This window comes from Erythrolamprus reginae, chromosome 11, assembly GCF_031021105.1.
Source record: "Erythrolamprus reginae isolate rEryReg1 chromosome 11, rEryReg1.hap1, whole genome shotgun sequence".
NCBI classification, from domain to species: domain Eukaryota; kingdom Metazoa; phylum Chordata; class Lepidosauria; order Squamata; family Dipsadidae; genus Erythrolamprus; species Erythrolamprus reginae.
Window position 1 is genome coordinate 5228023 of NC_091960.1, and position 24472 is coordinate 5252494.

Consider the following 24472-nt stretch of genomic DNA (forward strand, 5'->3'; position numbering starts at 1 on the left):
TCATTCCTACCTTAGGCATGAAAGTTGGTCGTGTGACCTTGGACAAGTCATCAGGACATTGTAAGTTCTAGTTCTGCCTTAGGCATGAAAGCTGGCTGGGTGACCTTGGACCAATTACCGAGAGACAGTGAGTTCTAGTCCCATTTGACCCTGAAAGCTGGTTGGGTGACCTTGGACCAGCCATCAGGAGATTGTAAGTTCTAGTTCTAGCTGACTGGTTGACCTTGTCACCAGGAGACAGTGAGTTCTAGTCCTGCCTTAGGCATGAAAGCTGGTTGGGTGACCTTGGACCAATTACCAGGAGACAGTGAATTCTAGCCCCATTTGTCCCTGAAAGCTGGCTGGGTGACCTTCGGCCAGTTACCAGGAGACTGTGAGTTCTAGTACCATCTTAGGCATAAAAACCTTCTTCCACCCACCTTCTAAACACAGTGATTTTTTTTGGAATAAAACCCTCCCTGCTTCGGAGAGAGTGCCAAGGATAGGAAAGAAAAGGCGCTTTTGATCTGCTTAGAGTGCGTCTACACAGGGGGCTTAACACAGATTAACAAAACCACATTAAATTCACCCTTTTGATTCAGGTTAATTAACTTGCTTACAAACCTCACATGCACCAGGCCTCGATCAATGGGAGGCCCAGAATGGTTGTTTTCCTTGGTTAAATTTAATGACAAGTTTGCTCACATAAGCCAAACACCAGATAGGGAAGACTTCCACCTGGGAAATGTAACTTCTGCTCCAATCGGGGAGCGGATCCTCCTGTCCGTCTCTTGAAGGAGAAATGGAACCTCCAACCATCGGTCGATTAGTCCATCAATTAATCAGCCAATCGTCATAATGTAAAAGAGAACCAGTGTGAGGTAGTGATAAATATTTTGGAGCAGAAGGGAGGGAAACCCTTGTTCCTTAAGCTGACAGAACCTAAAAAGAAAAAGGGATATAAATAAGAAATTTTAAATACTTCCTCTACCTAAAAATGCCTCTTCTTACGAATTTTTCTAGGTAAGAAACAGGTGTTCAATATTTTTTTGCCTCTTCTCAAGAACCATTTTACACTTACAAACCCGAGCCTCTGAAACTGTAACCGGAAAAGGCAGGGAGAAGCCTCCTTGGGGCCTCTCTAGGAATCTCCTGGGAGGAAACAGGGCCGGAAAAGGCAGGGAGAAGCCTCCGTGGGACCTCTCTAGGAATCTCCTGGGAGGAAACAGGGCCAGAAAAAGCGGGGAGAAACCTCTGTGGGGCTTCTCTAGGAATCTCCTGGGAGGAAACTGGGCCGGAAAAGGCAGGGAGAAGCCTCCTTGGGGCCTCTCTAGAAATCTCCTGGAAGGAAACAGGGCTAGAAAAAGTGGGGAGAAACCTCTGTGGGGCCTCTCTAGGAATCTCCTGGGAGAAAACCGGGTCAGAAAAGGCGGGGAGAAGCCTCCGTGGGGTCTCTTTAGGAATCTCCTTCTTTTCTTCCTTCATTCCTTCTTCTCCCCCTCCCTCACTCCTTTTTTCTTCCCTCTCTCTTTCTCCTCCTTCCCTTTTTCTCCTTCCTCCCTTCCTTCCTCCTTCTCCTTTTTATTCTTCTCCGCCTCCTCCTCCTTGGTTAGTTTTCTTTCTTTCTTTCTTTCTTTCTTTCTTTCTTTCTTTCTTTCTTTCTTTCTTTCTTTCTTACTTACTTACTTACTTACTTACTTACTTTCTCTCTCTCCTTCCTTCCTCCTTCCTTCCTTCCTTCCTTCCCTCCCTCTCTAATTTGTTCCTTCCTTCCTCTATTCTCTTTCCCTCACCAGCACTGCTCTTTTAATTAAGTATCTTTCAGTGTTAATTGATCATTACTTCTATTAAATTTCCAGCTTTTTTCCCCCTACCATCCACTTTAATTGCATCCCGAAAGGACGGTCCTTTTACCTCTGGGCTTGATCAAGATTTGCCTCCATCCTTAACTCTCTCCCTGGGCTTTGCATTGGTGACAGGAGTCTCCCCATTATCTCCCCTTCATTTATCACAATTTCCACTCCGCTCCCGTGCTTTCTTATGAGAAGATAACCACCAGCACACTCAAATAGATGCTTAACCAAAAACTTGTCGGGTTCTGCTTGTTGTTATTATTGGGGTTGTCGTTTCCTTGAGGTCAGCATGCAGGGAAGAATAATCCTAATTGTGTGGCATTCACTTTAGACAAAGACAAACTCAAAAATGCGGGCAAACTTTCTGACTCTCAAAGCCTCCTGGGAGCTTGGCATCTTCATTCCAGACAGGTGGGATTCAACAACTGTTGTCTTTCTTTGCCCCTGAATGTTGGGCTGTTATTATGGCTAATTGGTGGGTTTAATTTCTAATTTTCATCTTAAAAAAATAACTGCAGAATGCAAAAGTTGTAACCGAAATATCTGGCCTAGATATTTTACTTGTTCTGTTTCTTCTCCTCTTTTCCATCATATCGTGCCCCATGAATGCTTCTCAAAAACTTGAAAGTTTGCCCCTCTCCTCCCATCCACCTTATCTGGATTAATCAAAGTATCCTTCCTTCCTATTTTATTATCTCTATCCGTCCATCCATCATCTATCTATCTATCTATCTATCTATCTATCTATCTATCTATCTATCTATCTATCTATTTATCTATCCATCTATATCTATCATCTCTATCCATCCATCCATCCATCCATCCCTATCTATCTATCTATCGATCGATCGATCTTCTATCTATCTCTATCCTCTCTATCCCTCTATCCATCTGTCTGTCTGTCTGTCTGCCTGCCTACCTACCTACCTATCCAGTGAAGGTCTTATTTTGTGAGTGTGGCTTGCTGGCCATGCGACCAAGTGGGAGTGGCTTGATGATCATGTGACCAGGGGGTGGCTTAAAGGTCATGTGACTGGCTTAAAGGTGGCCAACTTGACATCTCTCATGTCAAGGGTTAGGGTTAGGGTGCCTGGCCTCTCCTCACCTCAAAAAGATACAATTTCCCTTTATATTTCTATTTAATATACATATTCAACCTCATTTCCTCGAACATTCCAAACAAATTTATTTATTTGTTTGTTTGTTTGTTTGTTTGTTTGTTTATTTATACTCCGCTCACTCCAAAAAGGACTCAGAGTGGTTAAACAGTCATCCTAAATACAACAATAAAATATAGCAATAAAATCAACCATACAATAAAAACAATAATAAGTTGAAAAAGCCATATATACATTGCAGTCAATTCTAAATCCAGGCCTGCTGGAAAAGCCAGGTCTTAACGGCTTTCCAGAAGACTGGTAGGGCGGAGATAATGCGGATCTCTGGAGGCAGTTGATTCCAAAGGGTCAGAGCCGCCACAGAGAAGGCTCTGCCCCGAGGCCCCGCCAACTGACATTATTTGAGTGGATGGGACCTGGAGAAAGCTGACTCTGTGGGCCCTTAATGCCTGCTGCGAGGTATGAGGGTGTCCAATCTCTTCTTAAAATCCTTCAGTGATGGAGTATCTATGATTTCTGAAGGCAAGTAATTCCACTGAATAATCATTCTAACTATTAGGAAATTTCTCCGTAGTTCTAGGTTGCTTCTTTCCTTGATGAGTTCCCAGCTAATCAGCCTGGTAATAATAATAATAATAATAATAATAATAATAATAATAATAATAATAACAACAACAACAACAACAACAACAACAATAATAATAATAGAGTTGGAAGGGACCTTGGAGGTCTTCTAGTCCCACCCCCCTGCTTAGGCAGGAAACCCTACACTACTTCAGACAGATGGTTATCCAACATCTGCTTTAAAACTTCCAGTGTTGGGACATTCACAACTTCTGGAGGCAAGTCGTTCCACTGGTCAACCGTTCTGACTGTCGGGAATTTTTCTCCTTAGTTCTAAGTTACTTCTTTCCTTGTTTAGTATCCACCCATGGCTTCTTGTTCTACCCTCGGGTGCTTTGGAGAATAGGTTGGCTCCCTCTGTTTGTGGCAACCCCTGAGATATCGGAAGACTGCTATCATGTCTCCCCTGGTCCTTCTTTTCATTAAACTAGCCATGCCCAGTTCCTGCAACCATTCTTCATATGTTTTAACCTCCAATCCCCTCATAAATCTTTGTCGCTCTTCTCTGCACTCTTTCTAGAGTCTCAACATCCTTTTTTGCATTGTGGTGACCAAAACTGAATGCCATATTCCAAGTGTGGCCTTACCAAGACCTTATCAAGTGGTATTAATACTTCACATGATCTTGATTCTATCTCTCTGTTAATGCAGCCTAGAACTGTGTTTGGGTTTTTTGGCAGCTGCTGCACACAGCTGGCTCCTATTTAAATGGCTCTCAGTCCACTAGGACTCCAAGATCCCTCTCACCGTTACTACTGTTGAGTAATGTACCAAATATACTGGATCTGTGCGTTTTGCTTTTCTTGCCTAAATGTATTTATTTATTTATTGGATTTGTATGCCGCCCCTCTCCGCAGACTCGGGGCGGCTAACAACAATGATAAAAAACAACATGTAACAATCCAATTTAATAAAACAACTAAAAACCCTTATTATAAAAAAAACCAAACATACACACAAACATATCATACATAACTTGTAATGGCCTAGGGGAAGGAATATCTTAACTCCCCCATGCCTGGCGACAAAGGTGGGTCTTGAGTAATTCGCGAAAAAGACAAGGAGGGTGGGGGGCCGTTCTAATCTCTGGGGGGAGTTCATTCCAGAGGGCCAGGGCCGCCACAGAGAAGGCTCTTCCCCTGGGGCCCGCCAAACGACATTGTTTCGTTGACGGGACCCGGAGAAGGCCGACTCTGTGGGACCTTATCGGCTGCTGGGATTCGTGCGGTAGAAGGCGGTTCCGGATGTATTCTGACCCAATGCCATGTAGGGCTTTAAAGGTCATGACCAACACTTTGAATTGTGACCGGAAACCGATCGGCAGCCAGTGCAGGCCGCGGAGTGTTGCAGAAACGTTGGCGAATCTAGGAAGCCCCCACGATGGCTCTCGCGGCCCGCATTCTGCACGATCTGAAGTTTCCGAACACTTTTCAAAGGTAGCCCCCTGTAGAGAGCGTTGCAGTAATCGACCCTTGAGGTGATGAGGGCATGAGTGACTGTGAGCAATGAGTCCCCTGTCCAAATAGGGCCGCAACTGGTGCACTGGTGCACTGGGCAAATGTAGAACCTTTTCTCCTGCAATTCACATAACAACTGTGGCAGAAACAGTCGTAAAATCAGCTGCAACTAACTTAACAACTTTCTGGCACAGCAATGGAAATTCTGAAAGTTATAAAAGCGAGGACTCTATACTTTTCACTCATCATCCCCTTGTTGTTCCTTTCTGTTCCCTTCTGTCCAATGTCGCCTTCTATAGCTCTGGATCTTCCTTCTCCTCCGTCCCCTCGTCCTCCTCCTTCCTCCTCTCCTCCACTTCTCCCTCGCCCGGTCTCTCCACCCATCCATCCCTGTTGCTTCTCGACAGCCGAAAGTCCCAATCAATCAATGAGCCAAGGATGTTATCAATAACCCCCGAAGATGGATAAAGCCTCACGCCTTGATTACAATCCCTGTCTGCCGCACTTTAATTAACACTTTAGTTAATTAGTTCGGGACCATTTACGAGTAAAATGTTTTTATTAGGGAATTTGCATGATGGTGCCATTTGATGAATTGATGTGTTACCCAAACTATCCGACTGTTCTTAATAGATAATAAACAGGAATCAATCAGGCCAGGGCCGCCAGAGCCTCCTACAATGGCATATTGTCTCCGTTCATTAAAGGCAGGGCGACGACGGAAGTTTTCCCGGCTGCCTCGACTGTGGCAAAATGTCGTTGGGGGGGGGGGACCCGGATTGGGAGAAGGGAACAGCCTGTTCTGCGAATGGTTCCTCGGACTCAACGCAGCCCTAGATCCTCCATAGCCATCACTTTAGGCAGCTGGGAGTGCCAATATTGTCCCTTCAAGTTAAGGATTTGGAGCATGGGGAAAGGCGGCTTAGAGAAGAATGGATAGGATTTGCAATAGCCATAGCATTTAGACTTATACACCGCTTCACAGTGCTTTTAGAGCCCTATGTAAGCGGTGTATGTCAGAAACATAGAAGATTGACGGCAGAAAAAGAACTCCTGGTCCATCTAGTCTGCCCTTATACTATTTCCTGTAATTTATCTTTTGATGGATCTATGTTTATCCCAGGCATGTTTGAATTCAGTGGCTGTGGATTTGCCAACCACGTCTGCTGGAAGTTTGTTCCAGGCATCTACTACTCTTTCAGTAAAATAATATTTTCTCCCTTTGCTTCTGATCTTTCCCCCAACTGACCTCCGATTGTGCCCCCTTGTTCTTGGGTTCACTTTCCCATTAAGAACACTTCCCTCCTGAGCCTTATTTAACCCTTTCACATATTTAAATGTTTTGATCATATCCCCCCTTTCCCTTCTGACCTCCAGACCAGTGTTTCCCAACCTTGGCCACTTGAAGATATCTGGACTTCAACTCCCAGAATTCCCCAGCCAGCATTTGCACTTCCCTCCTGAGCCTTATTTAACCCTTTCGCATATTTAAATGTTTCGATCATGACCCCCCCCCCCACTTTCCAGTGAAGGGCTACCAAAATTTTTACTACCACACTATGAGCGTGGCTTATGCAGGATGCCCTGCATTTTCTTTCAACATCTTTCACTGCAAATTGGGTGCTCTGGGGTGGTGCTCCATTTTCACTACCCCACTGCATTCTCTCCCCCCCCCCCCCCGGTCCGGGCAGTAGCCCACTCCTGCCCCTTTCCCCTCTGTCCTCCAGACTATACAGATTGAGTTCATTAAGTCTTTTCTGAAAGATTTGGAGCAAATGGAGAATTTTTTTTAAAAAAAATCAAAGACAGGGTTTGGAATACATTCAAACAATGAAAGAACTTGCAAGCCGGTAAGAGCTGGGAACATCGTTAGCACCTGGTTAGGGTTGGAAAGAAACTTACTCAGGGCAAGTTAGAGTAATGAAAAAAACCCTGCAAAGACTTAGGACTTGAAAAAATTATTTGCAGAGAGAAACAATGAAAGAGCGTGCAAGGTAAGAGCTGGAAAGATTGTTAGCAGCTAGTTGGGGCTGGTGGGGAGGAAGAAGCTACATTTAGAGTATAAGACTCACCCTAATTATCAGCCTTTTTAAGGGAGGGAAAGGATGCTTCTTATACACCGAAAAATATGGTACATCTGTTTATCTTGCTGATGAATTAGATGATGCTGATGGACCCGGATTGTGGGGGCAATATGCTGGCTCTGTTAAAAAGTTCTACTGCTAACATGTTGTAAGCCGCCCTGAGTCTAAGGAGAAGGGCGGCATAAAAAGTTGAATAAATAAACATAGAAACATAGAAGACTGACGGCAAAAAAAGACCTCATGGTCCATCTAGTCTGCCCTTATACTATTTCCTGTATTTTATCTTAGGATGGATCTACGTTTATCCCAGGCATGTTTAAATTCAGTTCCTGTGGATTTACCAACCACGTCTGCTGGAAGTTTGTTCCAAGGATCTACTACTCTTTCAGTCAAATAATATTTTCTCATGTTGCTTTTGATCTTTCCCCCAACTAACTTCAGATTGTGTCCCCTTGTTCTTGTGTTCACTTTCCTAAAATAAATAAAAATAAAATTTGGATAAAGAAGAACCATTTTTGAGCCCCAAACCACATACCCTGTACATTGTGTAGAGGCCTCTTTTACCCCCACCACCACCCAACTTGCCTGAAATCCCGAAAAAGTCCTTTTCCCCCTTAGTTGCAAACCAAGTTGAGTGAAACCAGGGTTGTTTGATTTTGGAATATTATTATTTTTTGCTGTTTCCACCTATCGCCACCCTCAGAGTGAGCAAGACAACCCCAGTGCTAAATATGGCTCAGGAAGAGACGCTTAACATTCAGGGTTCACATTCGGCCCGCAAATTTATTCTCCAGGCTGAAAATTGAGTTCACGTCGGGTGTGAATGTGTGTGTGTGTGTTGGAAAATAATCCACATTCTCATTTTTCTCACAGGCTACCTTTTGACCAAGCTTCTTGCCTGTTCATTTTGAAGGGAAGAGGGATTGAAGGACAGGCGTGATTTTTGGGGATCACATCCTATTGGCGGATCATCGGGTTGGCTTGTGATGGTATCTCGGTTGTATTTTGGGGAAATGAAGAGCTGTGTGAATTTGTCGGATCAAGGCTTGGAGCCGCTGATGATCTTGAAAGAGTTTGCATGCAGCAAACAAGCAGAAAGGAGGGAAGGCTCAAAACTCCTTATGCCGCCGGTGTTAAACTCAAGTCCTGCGGACCGGATCGGGCCCATGGGCTGCTTAGGTCTGGCTCGTAGGGCTGGTCTGGGCCGGTCTCTCTTAGTGAATTCACGCCAGCGGCAAAATTTACTTCCCTTCCCTACTGATTTTCACTCTCTTTTTCACCTTGTCAAATATTATTATTATTATTATTATTATTATTATTTATTATTATTATTTATTAGAGTTGTATGCCGCCCCTCTCCGAAGACTTGGGGCGGCTCACAACAGTAATAAAAACAATACAGCAGTGGAACAAATCTAATATTAAAAACATATAAAACATATAAACACAACAGTAATAAAAACAATATAGCAGTGGAACAAATCTAATATTAAAAACATATAAAACCCTATCGTTATTTAAAAAACCTAACAACACATTCATACCAAACATAAAACAAAGTATAAAAAAGCCTGGGGAAAAGGTGTCTCAACTCCCCCATGCCTGGCGGTATAAGTGAGTCTTGAGTAGTTTACGAAAGACAGGAAGGGTGGGGGCAGTTCTAATCTCCGGGGGGAGTTGGTTCCAGAGGGCTGGGGCCTCCACAGAGAAGGCTCTTCCCCTGGGGCCCGCCAAACGACATTGTTTAGTCGACGGGATCCGGAGAAGGCCAACTCTGTGGGACCTTATTGGCGCTGGGATTCGTGCGGTAGCAGGCGGTTCCAGAGGTACTCTGGTCCAATGCCATGTAGGGCTTTAAAGGTCATGACCAACACTTTGAATTGTGACCGGAAACTGATCGGCAGCCAATGCAAGCCAGGGAAGAAACGTGGGCAAATCTTGGAAGCCCCACAATGTTCTATTCTGTTCTACTCTATGATAGATAGATAGATAGATAGATAGATAGGTAGGTAGGTAGGTAGGTAGGTAGGTAGGTAGATAGATAGATAGATAGATAGATAGATAGATAGATAGACAGAAAGACATAAAGACAGAAAGACAGACATGTACACACAGACTTACTTCTAAAGCTTTGCAACTAGCCTCAACTGGAGTCTGTAATTGTGTTTCTAATAGCAGCTTGTTGTGCAGCCCTTTGTGAGTGAGATTGCTTATCTACAGCGATTAATGCCACAAAAGCGAGCTGGGAACCTGCTCTTTTGGCTTCAATAACAACATTTATTTGCCACTGATTATTCCAATGAAATTTATAAAGGTGAAACTTTGCTCCAGGAATGTCCTCAGGAGTGTGTGTGTGTGTGTGTGTGTTCATCAAAAAACCGAAGATGGCAAACAGAACCCCATCCTTGAAATCCCAACTTATTTTTTTTAACTGTGATGTGTAGGAATGCACTTTAAAAAGGGCGAGATCTCTCCTTCTTTGTTTCCTTTGCAGTCTTAATGTTGATTTTTAACAATAGATAGATATAGATAGATAGATAGATAGATAGATAGAATAAATTGGATGGATGGATGGATAGAGATAGATAGATAGATAGGATATATAGATTAGATAGATGATAGATAGATAGATAGATAGATAGATAGATAGATAGATAGATAGATAGAATAAATTGGATGGATGGATGGATGGATAGAGATAGATAGATAGGATATATAGATTAGATAGATGATAGATAGATAGATAGATAGATAGATAGATAGATAGATAGATAGAATAAATTGGATGGATGGATGGATAGAGATAGATAGATAGGATATATAGATTAGATAGATGATAGATAGATAGGATATATAGATTAGATAGATGATAGATAGATAGGATATATAGATTAGATAGATGATAGATAGATAGATAGATAGATAGATAGATAGATAGATAGATAGATAGATGATAGATAGAATAAATTGGATGGATGGATGGATAGAGATAGATAGATAGGATATATAGATTAGATAGATGATAGATAGATAGGATATATAGATTAGATAGATGATAGATAGATAGATAGATAGATAGATAGATAGATAGATAGATAGATAGATAGATAGATTAGATAAATTGGATGGGTGGATGGATGGATAGAGATAGATAGATAGGATATATAGATAGATTGGATAGATTAGATAGATGATAGATAGATAGATAGATAGATAGATAGATAGATAGATAGATAGATAGATAGATAGAGATAATTGATAGGTGGCTAGATGGCAGATGGATGCATGATAGAGGAATGGATGGATGGATGATACTGCAGAAAGAAAGAAAGAAAAGAAAGAAAGAAAGAAAGAAAGGCAGGAAGGCAGACAGACAGATAGATGAAAGGACTCAGCCAGACCCCTTCCAGCAACTCTCCTTGGGGGGAAATTGCCAGGCAAAACGCCTCATTTTCAGGAGGGTCAGCTCATTCTTTTGCAACCCAAAATCTACTTGCAATGGGTGGGTTGCCATGGGTTAAAGGCGCACACCCTTTCTCCTGCAAATGTTCCGAGACCTTCCCTGCCTTGAATGCCCGGAGCGTTCTAGGGAATTGCAATGGTGAAGAGGGGTACCTACACCCCCAGGGGTGGCCGAGGGGAGGGGGCAGGCCAAATGCAAACCAGGAAATAATGGAAAGAGGCGGGGGACTGAGAAGTAAACTCGGATGGTTGCCTGATTGCTGGCGAATGGCTACCCAATAGTTCCTGAGGAATGCCAAGATTGGTTCCGGAGCTGGGCACTCAGTCTTGCCCCAGGTCTAGAGGGACATGAGAAAAAACAAACAAAACCCTGCTCGCTTTGGAATCTCTGACTCCTATGAAGCCAAAGCCATTTTACCAGGCAGAACTGGAATCGCTCTTCCTTCTGGTTTTAAAATCCAGCTTCCTCCCTTTTCTTTGAAGTCAGAGCCTTTCCCTGTGCATACTCGTCAGCCGAGCGCCATCGTGCGGCCCTCAGAAATCATGGCACAGAGTGAGCCTCCTGGGCATCAGGAACACACTTCTACCCAGACCCAGAGAAACAGCTTTCCCCTTCCTTCCTTCCTTCCTTCCTTCCTTCCTTCCTTCCTTCCTTCCTTCCTTCCCTTCCCTTCCCTCCCTTCCTCCTTCCTTCATCCCTCTCTCCCTCCCTCCTTCCTTCCTTTCTCTCTCCTTCCTTCCTTCCTCTCTCCTTCTTTCCTTCCTTCCTCTCTCCTTCCTCCCTCTTTCCTTCCTTCCTTCCATCCTTCTTTTTCCTTCCTTCCTTCCTTCCTACCTTCCTTCCTACCTTCCTTCCTTTCCTTCCTTCCCTTCCCTTCCCTCCCTTCCTCCTTCCTTCATCCCTCTCTCCCTCCTTCCTTCCTCTCTCCTTCCTTCCTTTCTATCTCCTTCTTTCTTTCCTTCCTTCCTCTCTCCTCCCTCCCTCTTTCCTTCCTTCCATCCATCCTTCTTTTTCCTTCCTTCCTTCCTACCTTCCCTTCCCCCTTCCTTCCTCTCCCCCTCCTTCCTTCCTTTCTCTCTCCTTCCTTCCTTCCCTTCCCTCCCTTCCTCCTTCCTTCATCCCTCTCTCCCTCCCTCCTTCCTTCCTTTCTCTCTCCTTCCTTCCTTCCTCTCTCCTTCTTTCCTTCCTTCCTCTCTCCTTCCTCCCTCTTTCCGTCCTTCCATCCATCCTTCTTTTTCCTTCCTTCCTTCCTTCCTTCCTTCCTACCTTCCTTCCTTCCTACCTTCCTTCCTTCCTTTCCTTCCTTCCCTTCCCTCCCTTCCTCCTTCCTTCATCCCTCTCTCCCTCCTTCCTTCCTCTCTCCTTCTTTCCTTCCTTCCTCTCTCCTCCCTCCCTCTTTCCTTCCATCCATCCTTCTTTTTCCTTCCTTCCTTCCTTCCTTCCTTCCTACCTTCCCTTCCCCCTTCCTTCCTCTCCCCCTCCTTCCTTCCTTTCTCTCTCCTTCCTTCCTTCCTCTCTCCTTCCTTCCTTCCATCCTTCTTTTTCCTTCCTTCCTCTCTCCTTCCTTCCTTCTTTCCTCCTTCCTTCCCTCCCTCCCTTCCTCTCTCCTTCCTTCCTTCCTTCTTTCCTTCCATCCATCCTTTTTCCTTCCTTCCTTCCTACCTTCCCTTCCCCCCTTTCTTTTTCTTTCTTTCTTTCTCACTTTCTCTCTCTCTCTCTTTCTTTTTCGTTCTTTTTTGACGTGCCCACTCATGACACCAAGTCAAAGAGTTGTTTTTCTTATGAGGTCATGGCTAAAAACGTAAAAATCGGTTTTAACTGAGTTTAAGTGTGTTAAAAAGGGGGAGTAAAGCTACATCTTTAAAAAGTACATCTACAGTGGGACTAGAACTCACAAACTTCTGATGATTGGTCTAAAGCAAGGATGGGCAAAGTTGGCTCTTCTATGACGTGTGGACTTCAACTCCCAGAATTACTGAGCTAGATGATCAGCTCAGGAATTCTGGGAGTTGAAGTCCACAAGTCATAGAAGAGCCAACTTTGCCTAGCCCTGGTCTAAAGTCACCCAACTGGTTTGCATGCCTAAAATGGGTCTAGAATCCACAGACTTCTGGTGCTTCATCCAAAGTCACCCAGATGGCTTTCATGCCTAAAGCAGGACTAGAACTCACCATCTCCTGGTTTGTAGGCCAACACCTTAACCTCTACATCAAACTGGCTCTCCATTGTTGGTCATTATCATGACCAGTAAGTTGACTTTCTTCGACCATCCCTTGAGGGGCTGCAAAAATGTTTACTACCATACTGTGGGTGTGGTTCATTTTGTGGGTGTGGCTTGCTGGCCATGTGACCAGGTGGGAGTGGCTTGATAACATGTGACTATGTGGTGGCTTAAAGGTCATGTGACTGGCTTAAAGATGGCCAACTTGATGTCACCCACCTCAAGGATTTGGGTTAGGGTGCCTGGCCTCTCCTTGCCTGAAAGAGATACAATTAATTTCCCTATTTACTAACTGAACATCCAAAATATGCTACTTAATTCTATGTATATATACCATAGGTGTACATACATATTACACACAGGCACATAAAAATATACATTATCTACTATATAAACTGTATGTACATGTATACACACACACACGCTCTTCTAAAATTATACACATTCAACTTCATTTACTGCGATAGGAAAAATATACCCAAAGCCCAGAAGGGAATAATATTTTAAAAAATCAATTTTTTTCTAGTGTTTCTGCGTATCTGACCGTACCTGTAGGAGCCCATCCCTGCTTGAAGAGCATCCTCAGCTTCAGACAATCAAAAAAGTGGTCAAATGAACCAAATCCATTCTGCACTTTTAAAAAAAGATTCTGCCCAAGGCTTTGTTTTGTTTTGTTTTAAATTTGCTTTCTTTTCTTGGTTGGCTGGCATCTCTTGTAAAGCTTTTTTCCTCCCCCGGGGGTTTTAAGAAATAATATTCACTTGACCCTTCTCAAAAGTGGGAGATATTTATTCTTCCTGTCCACTCCCACCTCCCTCAACACGGTGAATTGTTTCATCATTATAGATGTGTTTCTTCAGAGGTTTGAAGAGAAACGCAGGAGAGAAGTAGGTTTGTCCAAACAGCTGCGCCTGAGGCCTTTCTTTTTAACACGCTCCTTGCTTTTTACCTTTCTGTATTTCATCCTCCAAAATTGGCTTCCCTCCTTCGACGGCTCCATCTTCCGGAGTGACATCGCTTGGAGTTATTTTCCTAAAAGTCTAGCGTGGTTTTATACTCCTCATCCTCCCCTGCCCCAACTCCAGCCCTTCTTGCAGAGGGAGATATAAAAACCCATTCTACATATGAATGAGGGTTAAATGGGTGTCTTGACTGGATTTCCAACGGTCAACAATAAAGGAAGATGTGCTAAATGGCTGCCTCTACTTATTCCCTCCCCAACAATATGAAGGCATTAAAGGAGAAAGGATGATCGAGGATACAGAGCCATCCTCGAATACAGCTCATCTGTTTGGAACCCGTATGGCATCTCAGACATTCCAGCAGACGTGGTTGGTAAATCCGCAGGAACTGAATTTAAACATGCCTGGGATAAACATATATCCATCCTAAGATAAAATACAGGAAATAGCATAAGGGCAGACTAGATGGATCATGAGGTCTTTTTCTATGTTTCTATGTTTAACACCCTTGAAAATGTCCAATGATACTTCACCAGAAGAGCCCTTCGCTCCTCCACTCAAAATAGAATACCCGGACTTTCAATCCAGGGCCTAGAAAGCCTAGAATTAAGACACCTTAAACAAGATCTAAGTATTGCCCACAAGATCATATGCTGCAACGTCCTGCCTGTTGGTGACTACTTCAGCTTCAACCACAACAACACAAGAGCACACAACAGATTATATTAACCGCTCCAAACTTGACTGTCAAAAATATGACTTCAGTAACCGAGTTGTCGAAGCGTGGAACTCATTACCGGACTCCATGGTGTCGATCCCTGGGAGCCCACACAGGGGATCGACAAAGGCTTGAAGCAATGCTGTGGTTTCAATTTTGAGTTAAGCCTTGGTAAGCCATGGCCATGCAAAAGATACTTAAAGGAAGTCTATAGTCACAAAGAAGAGAGACACAACCTCCAAAGCACCTGAAGGTGGAAAAAGAAGCAATGGGTGGAAACTAAACAAGGAGAGAAGTAACTTACAACTAAAGATAAATTTCCTGACAGTTAGAACAATTAACCAGTGGAACAGCTTGCCTCCAGAAGTTGTGAATGCTCCAACACTAGAAGTTTTTAAGAAGATGTTGGATAACCATTTGTTTGAAGTGGTGTAGGGTTTCCTGCCTAAGTAGAAGTTAAGTTGTTAGAAGCCTAAGTTGGAGTAGAAGACCTCCAAGGTCCCTTCCAACCCTGGCTTGGTGTGATGGGAGAAGCCAAACGACTCTCTGCCTACCGTGGAAATTTTCTTGTTGTTGTTGTTGTTGTTGTTGTTGTTGTTGTTGTTCTTCTTCTTCTTCTTCTTCTTCTTCTTCTTCTTCTTCTTCTTCTTCTTCTTCTTCTTCCTCCTCCTCCTCTTCTTCCTCTTCCTCCTCCTCCTCTTCTTCTTCTTTCTTCGCCTCCTCCTCCTTCTTCTCCTTCTTCTTCCTCCTCCTCCTCTTCCTCCTCCTCCTCTTCTTCTTCTTTCTTCGCCTCCTCCTCCTTCTTCTTCTTCCTCCTCCTCCTCTTCCTTCTTCCTCTACCTCTTCAACTTTCTCTTCTTCCTCCTCCTCTTCTTCTTCTTCTTCTTTCTTCGCCTCCTCCTCCTCCTTCTTCTTCTTCCTCCTCCTCCTCTTCCTTCTTCCTCTACTTCTTCAACTTTCTCTTCCTCCTCCTCCTCCTCTTCTTCTTCTTCTTTCTTTGGCTCCTCCTCCTCCTTCTTCTTCCTCCTCCTCCTCCTCTTCCTTCTTCCTCTACCTCTTCAACTTTCTCTTCTTCCTCCTCCTCTTCTTCTTCTTCTTCTTTCTTCGCCTCCTCCTCCTTCTTCTTCTTCCTCCTCCTCCTCTTCCTTCTTCCTCTACTTCTTCAACTTTCTCTTCCTCCTCCTCCTCTTCTTCTTCTTCTTCTTTCTTCGCCTCCTCCTCCTCCTTCTTCTTCTTCCTTCCTCCTCCTCCTCTTCCTTCTTCCTCTACCTCTTCAACTTTCTCTTCTTCCTCCTCCTCCTCCTCCTCCTCCTCCTCCTCCTCCATCATTATGGAGCCTTCCAGTAGAAATGGGCCAGTAAGGGAAAAAATGAAAGCCCTTCTCTAAGTTTCCATCTGTCAAGAGAGGTAAAACATAGACTAACCCTGGCAAGAAAAATGGCCTGTTGTTCTTAGATCAAGGGTGGAGGGAGAGAAATGACAGAGCGAGGGAAAAAGAGCTTGCCAGACACCTGGCACATTATAGGATCTGCTTAAAGATCCATCCGTTTCTCTGATCCTGACGGGATTTGAGAGACGGATAGGAAATTGAAGAGAGAGCAAGCGGCTCGCAATAAACCATTGATCAGCCGAAGTCCTGCCAGAGACAGGTTCTTAAAAGGGGGAAAGAAAGGTGGGGAGATACTCGGCCCAGCTACAGGAGGGAGAGAAAAATCAAACAGGGTAGTAAAGAGAGAGATCTGAGACCAGTAAATAATGCTATTACAGTGTTCCCTCGATTTTTGCGGGTTCAAACTTTGCGAATAGCCTATACCACGGTTTTTCGAAAAATATGAATTAAAAAATACTTCGCGGTTTTCCCCCCCTATACCACGGTTTTTCCCACCCGACGAAGTCATATGTCATCGGCAAACTAATAATTTTTGCAAATAAATAACAAAAAAAATAATTATTGTTCATAAATAATTATGTTTATAAATATCAGGATCACTAAGTGTCTTATTCAATGGTGAGTACCAGTAATAATGGTGAGTAAATGGTTGTTAAGGGAATGGGAAATGGTAATTTAGGGGTTTAAAGTGTTAAAGGATGGCTTGTGATTATTTTATTTATTATTTTATTTATTATTTAGATTTGTATGCCGCCCCTCTCCACAGACTCGGGGCGGCTCACAGCAGCATACAATAATTCATGACAAATCTAAATATAATTTAAAATATTTAAAAAAAACCATTTACTAAACAAACATACACACAAACACACCATGCATAAATTGTACATGCCCGGGGGAGATGATTCAGTTCCCCCATGCCTGACGACAAAGGTGGGTTTTAAGGAGTTTACGAAAGGCAGGGAGAGTAGGGGCAGTTCTAATCTCTGGGGGGAGTTGGTTCCAGAGAGTCGGGGCCACCACAGAGAAGGCTCTTCCCCTGGGGCCCGCCAACCGACATTGTTTAGTTGAGGGGACCCTGAGAAGGCCCACTCTGTGGGACCTAATTGGTCGCTGGGATTCGTGCGGCAGAAGGTGGTCTCGGAGATATTCTGGTCCAGTGCCATGAAGGGCTTTAAAGGTCATAACCAACACTTTGAATTGTGACCGGAAATTGATCGGCAGCCAATGCAGATCCTGTCCATAGCCAAAAATGGTGTATTTACTTCCACATCTCTACTTTGCGGAAATTCGACTTTTGCGGGCGGTCTCGGAACGCATCCCCCGCGGAAATCGAGGGAACATTGTATAGGGCTTACCTTAGTCAAGCATCCTTTACTCTAAGGGAGACTGCCGGGTAAGTGAAGGACAGGTGAAGAGTTAATACCATTTTGGTAAGTGCAGTGATGGGCTCCTACAGGTACAGCCAGGTATGCAGAACTGGTAGAAAGATTTTGAATTTTTTTCTTTTTTTCCCTTTTGGGCTCTGGGTTTGTTTTTCCAATGGCATTAAATGAGGCTGAATGTGTATAATTTTAGAAGAGCTGTGTGGGTACATACACATACAGTTTATATTTTTGTGTGCCTGTGGGTAATATCTATGTACACATATGACATATATACCTAGAATTAAAGAGTATATTTTGAATATTCAGTAATATAACTATACAGTAATACATATAGTTTTATGTATGGTATGCTTGTGTTGTATGTTTTTTAAATAATGGGTTTTTAGATATTTTTTAAATATTAGATTTGTTCTTTGCACATTGTTTTATTATTGTTGTGAGCCGCCCCGAGTCTGCGGAGAGGGGGAGCATACAAATCTAATTAATAATAATAATAATAATAATAATAATAATAGTAATAATAGTAATAATAATAGTAATAATAATAGTAAATAGATGGGGAAATTGGATCTCTTTAAGGTGAGGAGAGGCCAGGCACTTTAACCCTTAGCCAAACTCTTCCCATGAGTGAAATCAAGTTTAAGCCAGTCACATAACCATTAAAGCCACATCCCGATCATATGATCATCAAGCCACTCCCTCCTGGTCACATGGCTGGCAAGCCACACCCACCAAATAAGCCATGGCCACAGTATGGTAGTAAAAAAAATTTTTGCAGCCTTTCACTGGGTAAATGGTATTTGGTAATTTGGCCACACTTGGAATACTGCATCCAGTTTTGGTCGCCACAATGATAAAAGATGTTGAGACTTTAGAAAGAGTGCAGAGAACAGCAACAAAGATGATTAGGGGACTGGAGGCTAAAACATATGAAGAACGGTTGCAGGAATTGGGTATGTCTAGTTTAATGAAAAGAAGGACCAGGGGAGACATGATAGCAGTCTTCCACAATAACTCAGGGGCTGTCACAAAGAAGATATTCTCCAAAGCACCTGAGGATAGAATAAGAAGCAATGGGTGGAAACTAATCAAAGAGAGAAGCAACTTAGAACTAAGGAGAAATTAAATGACAGTTGGAACAATTAATCTGTGGAACAACTTGCCCCTGAAATTGTAAATGCTCCAACACTAGAAGAGATTGGATAATTATTTGTCTGAAGTGGTGTAGGATTTCCTGCCTAAGCAGGGGGTTAGACTAGAAGACCTCCAAGGTCCCTTCTAACTCTGTTATTCAGTTCAAAGTGCAACTAATTCAACTATAGATAGTCTGCGATTTACAACCGCAATCAGGGCAAGAATTTTCATTTGCTAAGTAAGGCAGTTTATTATTTATTTATTTATTATTTTGTCAACTATGTATCGGTGTTTGTATGAATGATATTAGTAAAAGAGAAACATTAGGACAGGGGACGGAAGGCACACTGGTGCACTTATGCACGCCCCTTACTGACCTCTTAGGAATTGGGAGAGGTCAACAGTGGAGAGTCTAAGGGTCACGTTTTGGAGGTTAGGTGATGATACTACACAGTAAGGTAGTGAATTCCATGCATCAACCACTTGGTTACTAAAGTTGTATTTCTTGCAGTCGAGTTTAGAGCAGTTTACATTAAGGTTGTATCTGTTGTGTGCTCGTGTGTTTTTGTGGTTGAAGCCAGTGTTCCCTCTAATTTTTTGGGGGGGGTGGGCGGAAAAGTATAGTGTCTGAGCAGCAGTCCCTTCGGGACTGGGCGGCACAGAAATAATAAATAAACAAACAAACAAACAAACAAACAAACAAATAAAAAACCCACCCTGTTTTGCCTCAGAGAATTTCAAAATAAAATACTGTACTGTGTGTCTATAACAGTGAGCTCATAATAGGGCAACTCTATCAATATCAAAATGCCACTGAAATAGTTGAGCTAGTTTCAAACTAGATTTTGATTTTCTTTCTCTCTTCCTTACTCCCATTCTTTTTCTTTCTCTTTTCCTTCCTCTCTTTTTTCTATCTGTTTCTCTCTCTTCCTCTCTCTCTCCTTCCCTCTCACTCCTTCCCTCTCGGCTTCTGGGCAGGTTTGGAAAACTCTGAGTTGATGATGATTTTTAAGTGAGCGATTGCTCACTGCTCAGCTTAGAGGGAACTATGGTTGAAGCTGCAGTAGTGTTTGACAGGAAGAACATTGTAGCAGATGATTTTATGGGCTATGCTTAGGTTGTCTTTAAGCCGACATAGTTCTAAGTTTTCTAAACCTAGGATTGTGAGTCTAGTTGCATAGGGTATTCTGTTGTGAGTGGAGGAGTGGAGGGTCTTCTGCTAAAGTATCTTTGGACATTTTCTAGAGTGTTTATGTCCGAAATGCGGTGTGGGTTCCAGACAGATAAGCTGTATTCAAGGATTGCTCTGGCGAAAGTTTTGTATGCTCTGGTTAGTTGTGTGAGATTAATGGAGCAGAAGCTATGTTAATAAGTGTCGTGCCTGATTTTGTCACCTTTTTTCCTCCACAGTTGTTAAGTGAATCACACAGTCGTTAATCAAATCAGGCTTTCCCTCCTCACCCTTAATATTGCTTGTCAGAAGCTGTTGTGGTTAGCTCTGGCCCAGCTCCTGCCCCAAGGACTGTGGATGTGGGGGAGACATCCACATGCTGCAGGCCTGTTTTGCTCCCCGGTGGAATCTGATGATGAAGGCTCCTCTGACCAAGAAGCCATGAGTGACAGGGAGGAGGAGAGTGTGGCAGACAGCTCAGAAGGAGATCAATTATCTAGCTCCTCCTTGGATTCGGAACAAGAGTTAATGATACAGCCACGCATGCGGAGAGCGATGCATAGGCAGCAATAACTGAGAGATTATTATCAAAGAAAATGAGGCCACCTGTGGTTGGGTGGGGCTGTGGTCATTAGTGAGGCTGCTATAAAGAGCAGCCTGTGGGTTTGGCCATTGTGGAGGATTATCTGATCGTTGTGTTTCCTGACTGTTTTACTGACTTTGACCTTTTGTGTGCTGATTTCCCCCCGCTTTGAAACTAAACCAGAGCAAAGTGTGTTTCACTTTGTGAAAGAAGGACTGTGAATTGCCTCACAGCTGCAAGCTAAGTATTACAGAACTGTTAAGGGACTTGTACAAATTACCAGTTTGTTTGGAGACGAGTGCTCTTTGCTATACCAAAAGAGGGCTTAGTTTAAGTGAATTTTCATTATAAAGAACATTGTTTTGAATTTTCAAACGTGTGGGTGTCTGAAATTTGTACCTGTGAATTTTTGGGAGGAGTCTACCAGAGAGCCCGACAGAACAGAAGCTATCTGGGAAGATCTCCCATGGCGATCCCATAACCTGGAACATAGAAATCTTCCTAAAGATGATACTAAGTGTCCAAATTTGGGATACTTGTCCACAGGGATGCTACGACAATTGCCTGAGGATCAGTCGTGAGTGGCTGTTTTTTCAAAGCCGCTGTAACTTTAGAAAAAGAAACTAAAAGAATCTCTAAGACTCCATAAAGAAATTGGCAGATACATTTCCTGAACACAAACCATGCTCTTTCCCTTAAACTGGTCTCTCGCATGTGAATGGAGAATTCTGGGACCTGAAGCAGAGAGGTCAGCCAGAGCAGACAAGAAGGGCAAGGTGGAGGAAGCAGACGTGTCACCAAACCCGGACATTTTGGATGGAGGTAGCTTCACATATATTTAACAACCAGTTCACTTACTGGGTAGGAACCCTCAACTATATCTATCATCTATTTATCATCATAATCTCTGTCTCTCTATCTTCTCTCTCTCTCTCTTCTCTCTATCTTCTATCTATCTATCTTTCTATCTATCTATCTATCTATCTATCATCTATCTATCTATCATCTATCTATCTATCTATCTATCTATCTTCTATCTTCTTTCTATCTATCTTTTTTCTATCTATCTTCTATGTCTATGTTCTATCTATCTATCTATCTATCTATCTTCTATCTTCTTTCTATTATCTATCTTTTTTCTATCTATCTTCTATGTCTATCTTCTATCTATCTATCTTCTATCTATCTATCTATCTATCTATCTATCTTCTATCTTCTTTCTATTATCTATCTTTTTTCTATCTATCTTCTATGTCTATCTTCTATCTATCTATCTATCTATCTATCTATCTAACTATCTATCTATCATTTATCTATCTATCTTCTTTCTATCTATCTATCTATCTATCTATCTATCTTCTATCTATCTTCTATCTATCTATCTATCTATCATCTATCTATCTTCTATCTATCTATCTATCTATCTATCTACTATCTTCTTTCTATCTATCTATCTTTTTTCTATCTATCTTCTATGTCTATCTTCTATCTATCTATCTTCTATCTATCTATCTATCTATCTAACTATCTATCTAACTATCTATCTAACTAACTAACTATCTATTTATCTATCATCTATGTATCTATCTATCTATCTTCTATCTTCTTTCTATCTATCTTTTTTCTATCTATCTTCTATGTCTATCTTCTATCTATCTATCTATCTATCATCTTATCTACCTACCTACCTATCTATCTATCTTCTATCTTCTTTCTATCTATCTTTTTTCTATCTTCTGTCTCTATCTTCTATCTATCTATCTATCTATCTATCTATCTATCTATCTGTCATCTATCTGTCATCTATGTCATCTATCTATCTATCTATCTATCTATCTATCTATCTATCTATCTATCTACCTACCTACCTATCTTCTATTTATCTACCTAGCTATCATTTCTTTCTCTTTATTTATTTTTCTTTATTCATCTATGACACCTCTCCTCCCACCCTCTTCTTTCTCTCCCCTGGCCTGGTCCTCTTCTTCTCCTTCTCCTTCTTTCTTTCTAAACACTTCCGCTCTCCTCCTCCTCCTCCTCCTCCTCTCAGGAGCCCCGCACTCCCCCGAGCGTTATGACTTCATCCCAGCGCGCGCGGGCTGCCGGCAAGGAGAAATAAATCTTCATAAAGGCTGGGTTGTGATTAATCCGTGGGCCAAGGCTTGAGAGCGGGACCTTTCCCATTAGTGGATAATGGGAAGATGGAAAGCTGCTGTCGCCGGCAGTAGCTGCCCGTCATTTGTTCCACTTTGCACTCCATTTGGCGGGGAGACTACAAGGCACTCCATCAAAAATATTTTCAGAGTTAATTTCCGTCCCTTAATCTGCTTGATTCTTATTTTGTATCGAATGGCAGAATCGATTTTCGTGGCGACTAAATTAAATAAGGATCTTTTCATGCATGGGGGAGTCTGGGAGGTAAGGAGAGTTGGGGGGGGAGAGTAGGGAGGAATTAGAAAAGAGGAGGAAAGGGGGTGACTGAGGAGAAAGGGACCGGGATATTTTTTTTGGGGGGGGGGGGAACAGACTACCGTATTTTTCAGAGTATAAGACGCACCTAAGGAAAAAAGGAGGAAAAAATCTACCTACTAGGTATTCTTCTGGCTAGCATCCTTAGTCTGTTCAGCTTCAGCACATCATTTTATCCCCTGGGTAAGGCTGAAAAAACCTTTTTTGGAGGGAGCAGCAATGAAAACAAGCCTGCAAAGACTTAGGGCCGGGGAAAATACTTCTTCAGAATAGCAATGAAAAACATTCCTGCAAGACAGGAAGATTGTTAGCATCTTGTTAGGGCTGAAAAAAAACTTTTTTGGAGGGAGCAGCAATGAAAACAAGCCTGCAAAGACTTAGGGCTGGAAAAAAAAAACTTCTTCAGAGAAGCAATGAAAAGAATTCCTGCAAGCCAGGAAGATTGTTAGCATCTTGTTAGGGCTGAAAAAACCTTTTTTGAAGGGAGCAGCAATGAAAACAAGCCTGCAAAGACTTAGGACTGCAAAAAGAATTTCTTCGTAATAGCAATGAAAAAATCCTGCAAGATCATTAGCACCTTGTTAGGGTTGGAAAAATTAGCTTAGAAAAAGCTACATTTGGAGTATAGGATGCACCCCAATTTTCGGCCTCTTTTAGGGATGAAAAAGGCGCATCTTATAGTCCGAAAAGTATGGTACATCACAAACGATGACGCCACCCCTTCCTTCACATGAGCATCCAAAAGGATTGAAGAAGGCTGTTCATAGAAACCGTCCCAATTTTTCCGCTTGAATTCTTCTGGGCTGGATTCAAAGCAAAGATCCTGCCCGTTTTTGAGTCCCAGTAGTTTACATTTGATGGAGAAAGAGGGGAAGAAGGCAGGTTAAACAGCCGAGCATTAACAGAGTCCACCCAATTGTCGAAGAGAGAAACTGTGTACAGTGGTCCCTCTACTTACGAAATTAATTCATTCCATGACCAGGTTCTTAAGTAGAAAAGTTTATAAGAAGAAGCAATTTTCCCCATCGGAATCAATGTAAAAACAAATAATGTGTGCGATTGGGGAAATCACAGGGAGGATGGAGGCCGTTTCCTCCCAGGAGATTCCTAGAGCGGAGGCTTCTCCCCATTTTTTCTGGCCCTGTTTCCTCCCAGGAGATTCCTAGAGAGGCCCCACAGAGGCTTCTCCCTGCCTTTTTTGGCCCTGTATCCTCCCAGGAGATTCCTAGAGAGGCCCCACAGAGGCTTCTCCCCACCTTTTCCGGCTGTTTTCTCCCAGGAGATTCCTAGAGAGGCCCCACGGAGGCTTCTCCCCGTTTTTCCGGTTACAGTTTCGGAGGCTCGGGTTTGTAAGTGGAAAATGGTTCTTGAGAAGAGGCAAAAAAATCTTAATCACCTGTTTCTTATTTAGAAAGGGTTGTAAGTAGAGGCATTTGTAGGAAGAGGTACCACTGTAATTTTTAGAGTCTCACCTGATGGCAAAAAAAAGGGGGGGAGGCAGCGGGTAAAATTTAATAAATAAAAATAATCCAGATTCATTAAAAGCAAAGAAATCGGTGATTCGTTCCTTGGGCTTTTATTCTCGAATAAATCAAATTCAGCCGCCCGGATGGCTGGGAGAAGCATTGCCTATCGACGCCCTGATATGGCAAGCCAAGATATCGGAATCAGGAATTTGACTTGGTGAAGGACACACAGAGTAATTACCTAGTTGAGTCATGAAAGGGGTTGTAAGCAAACAACCAAGCCCAGAGAGAGCACCAAGGTTTGAGTATTGCCCACAAGATCATATGCTGCAGCGTCCTACCGGTCAATGACTACTTCAGCTTCAACCGCAACAACACAAGAGCACGCAACA

At 42.8% G+C, this 24472-nt stretch overlaps 2 protein-coding genes across 2 annotated transcripts in view; one reads left to right on the forward strand and one right to left on the reverse strand.

Moving 5' to 3' along the window:
* LOC139174323 (cGMP-specific 3',5'-cyclic phosphodiesterase alpha-like) overlaps positions 1-15805 on the reverse strand; it is a 79312-nt gene extending 63507 nt beyond the window's left edge. The window contains exons 1-4 of the mRNA XM_070764620.1: positions 15749-15805; positions 10162-10238; positions 9633-9901; positions 9094-9220 (exon numbers count right to left, since the gene is read on the reverse strand). Of these exons, the coding sequence (XP_070620721.1) occupies positions 9094-9220; positions 9633-9901; positions 10162-10238; positions 15749-15805 (530 nt within the window). The remainder of the gene's footprint in view (positions 1-9093; positions 9221-9632; positions 9902-10161; positions 10239-15748) is intronic.
* Positions 1-24472, forward strand: part of CNFN (cornifelin) — a 131682-nt gene that overhangs the window by 88204 nt on the left and 19006 nt on the right. The gene's annotated exons all lie outside the window — the stretch shown is intronic.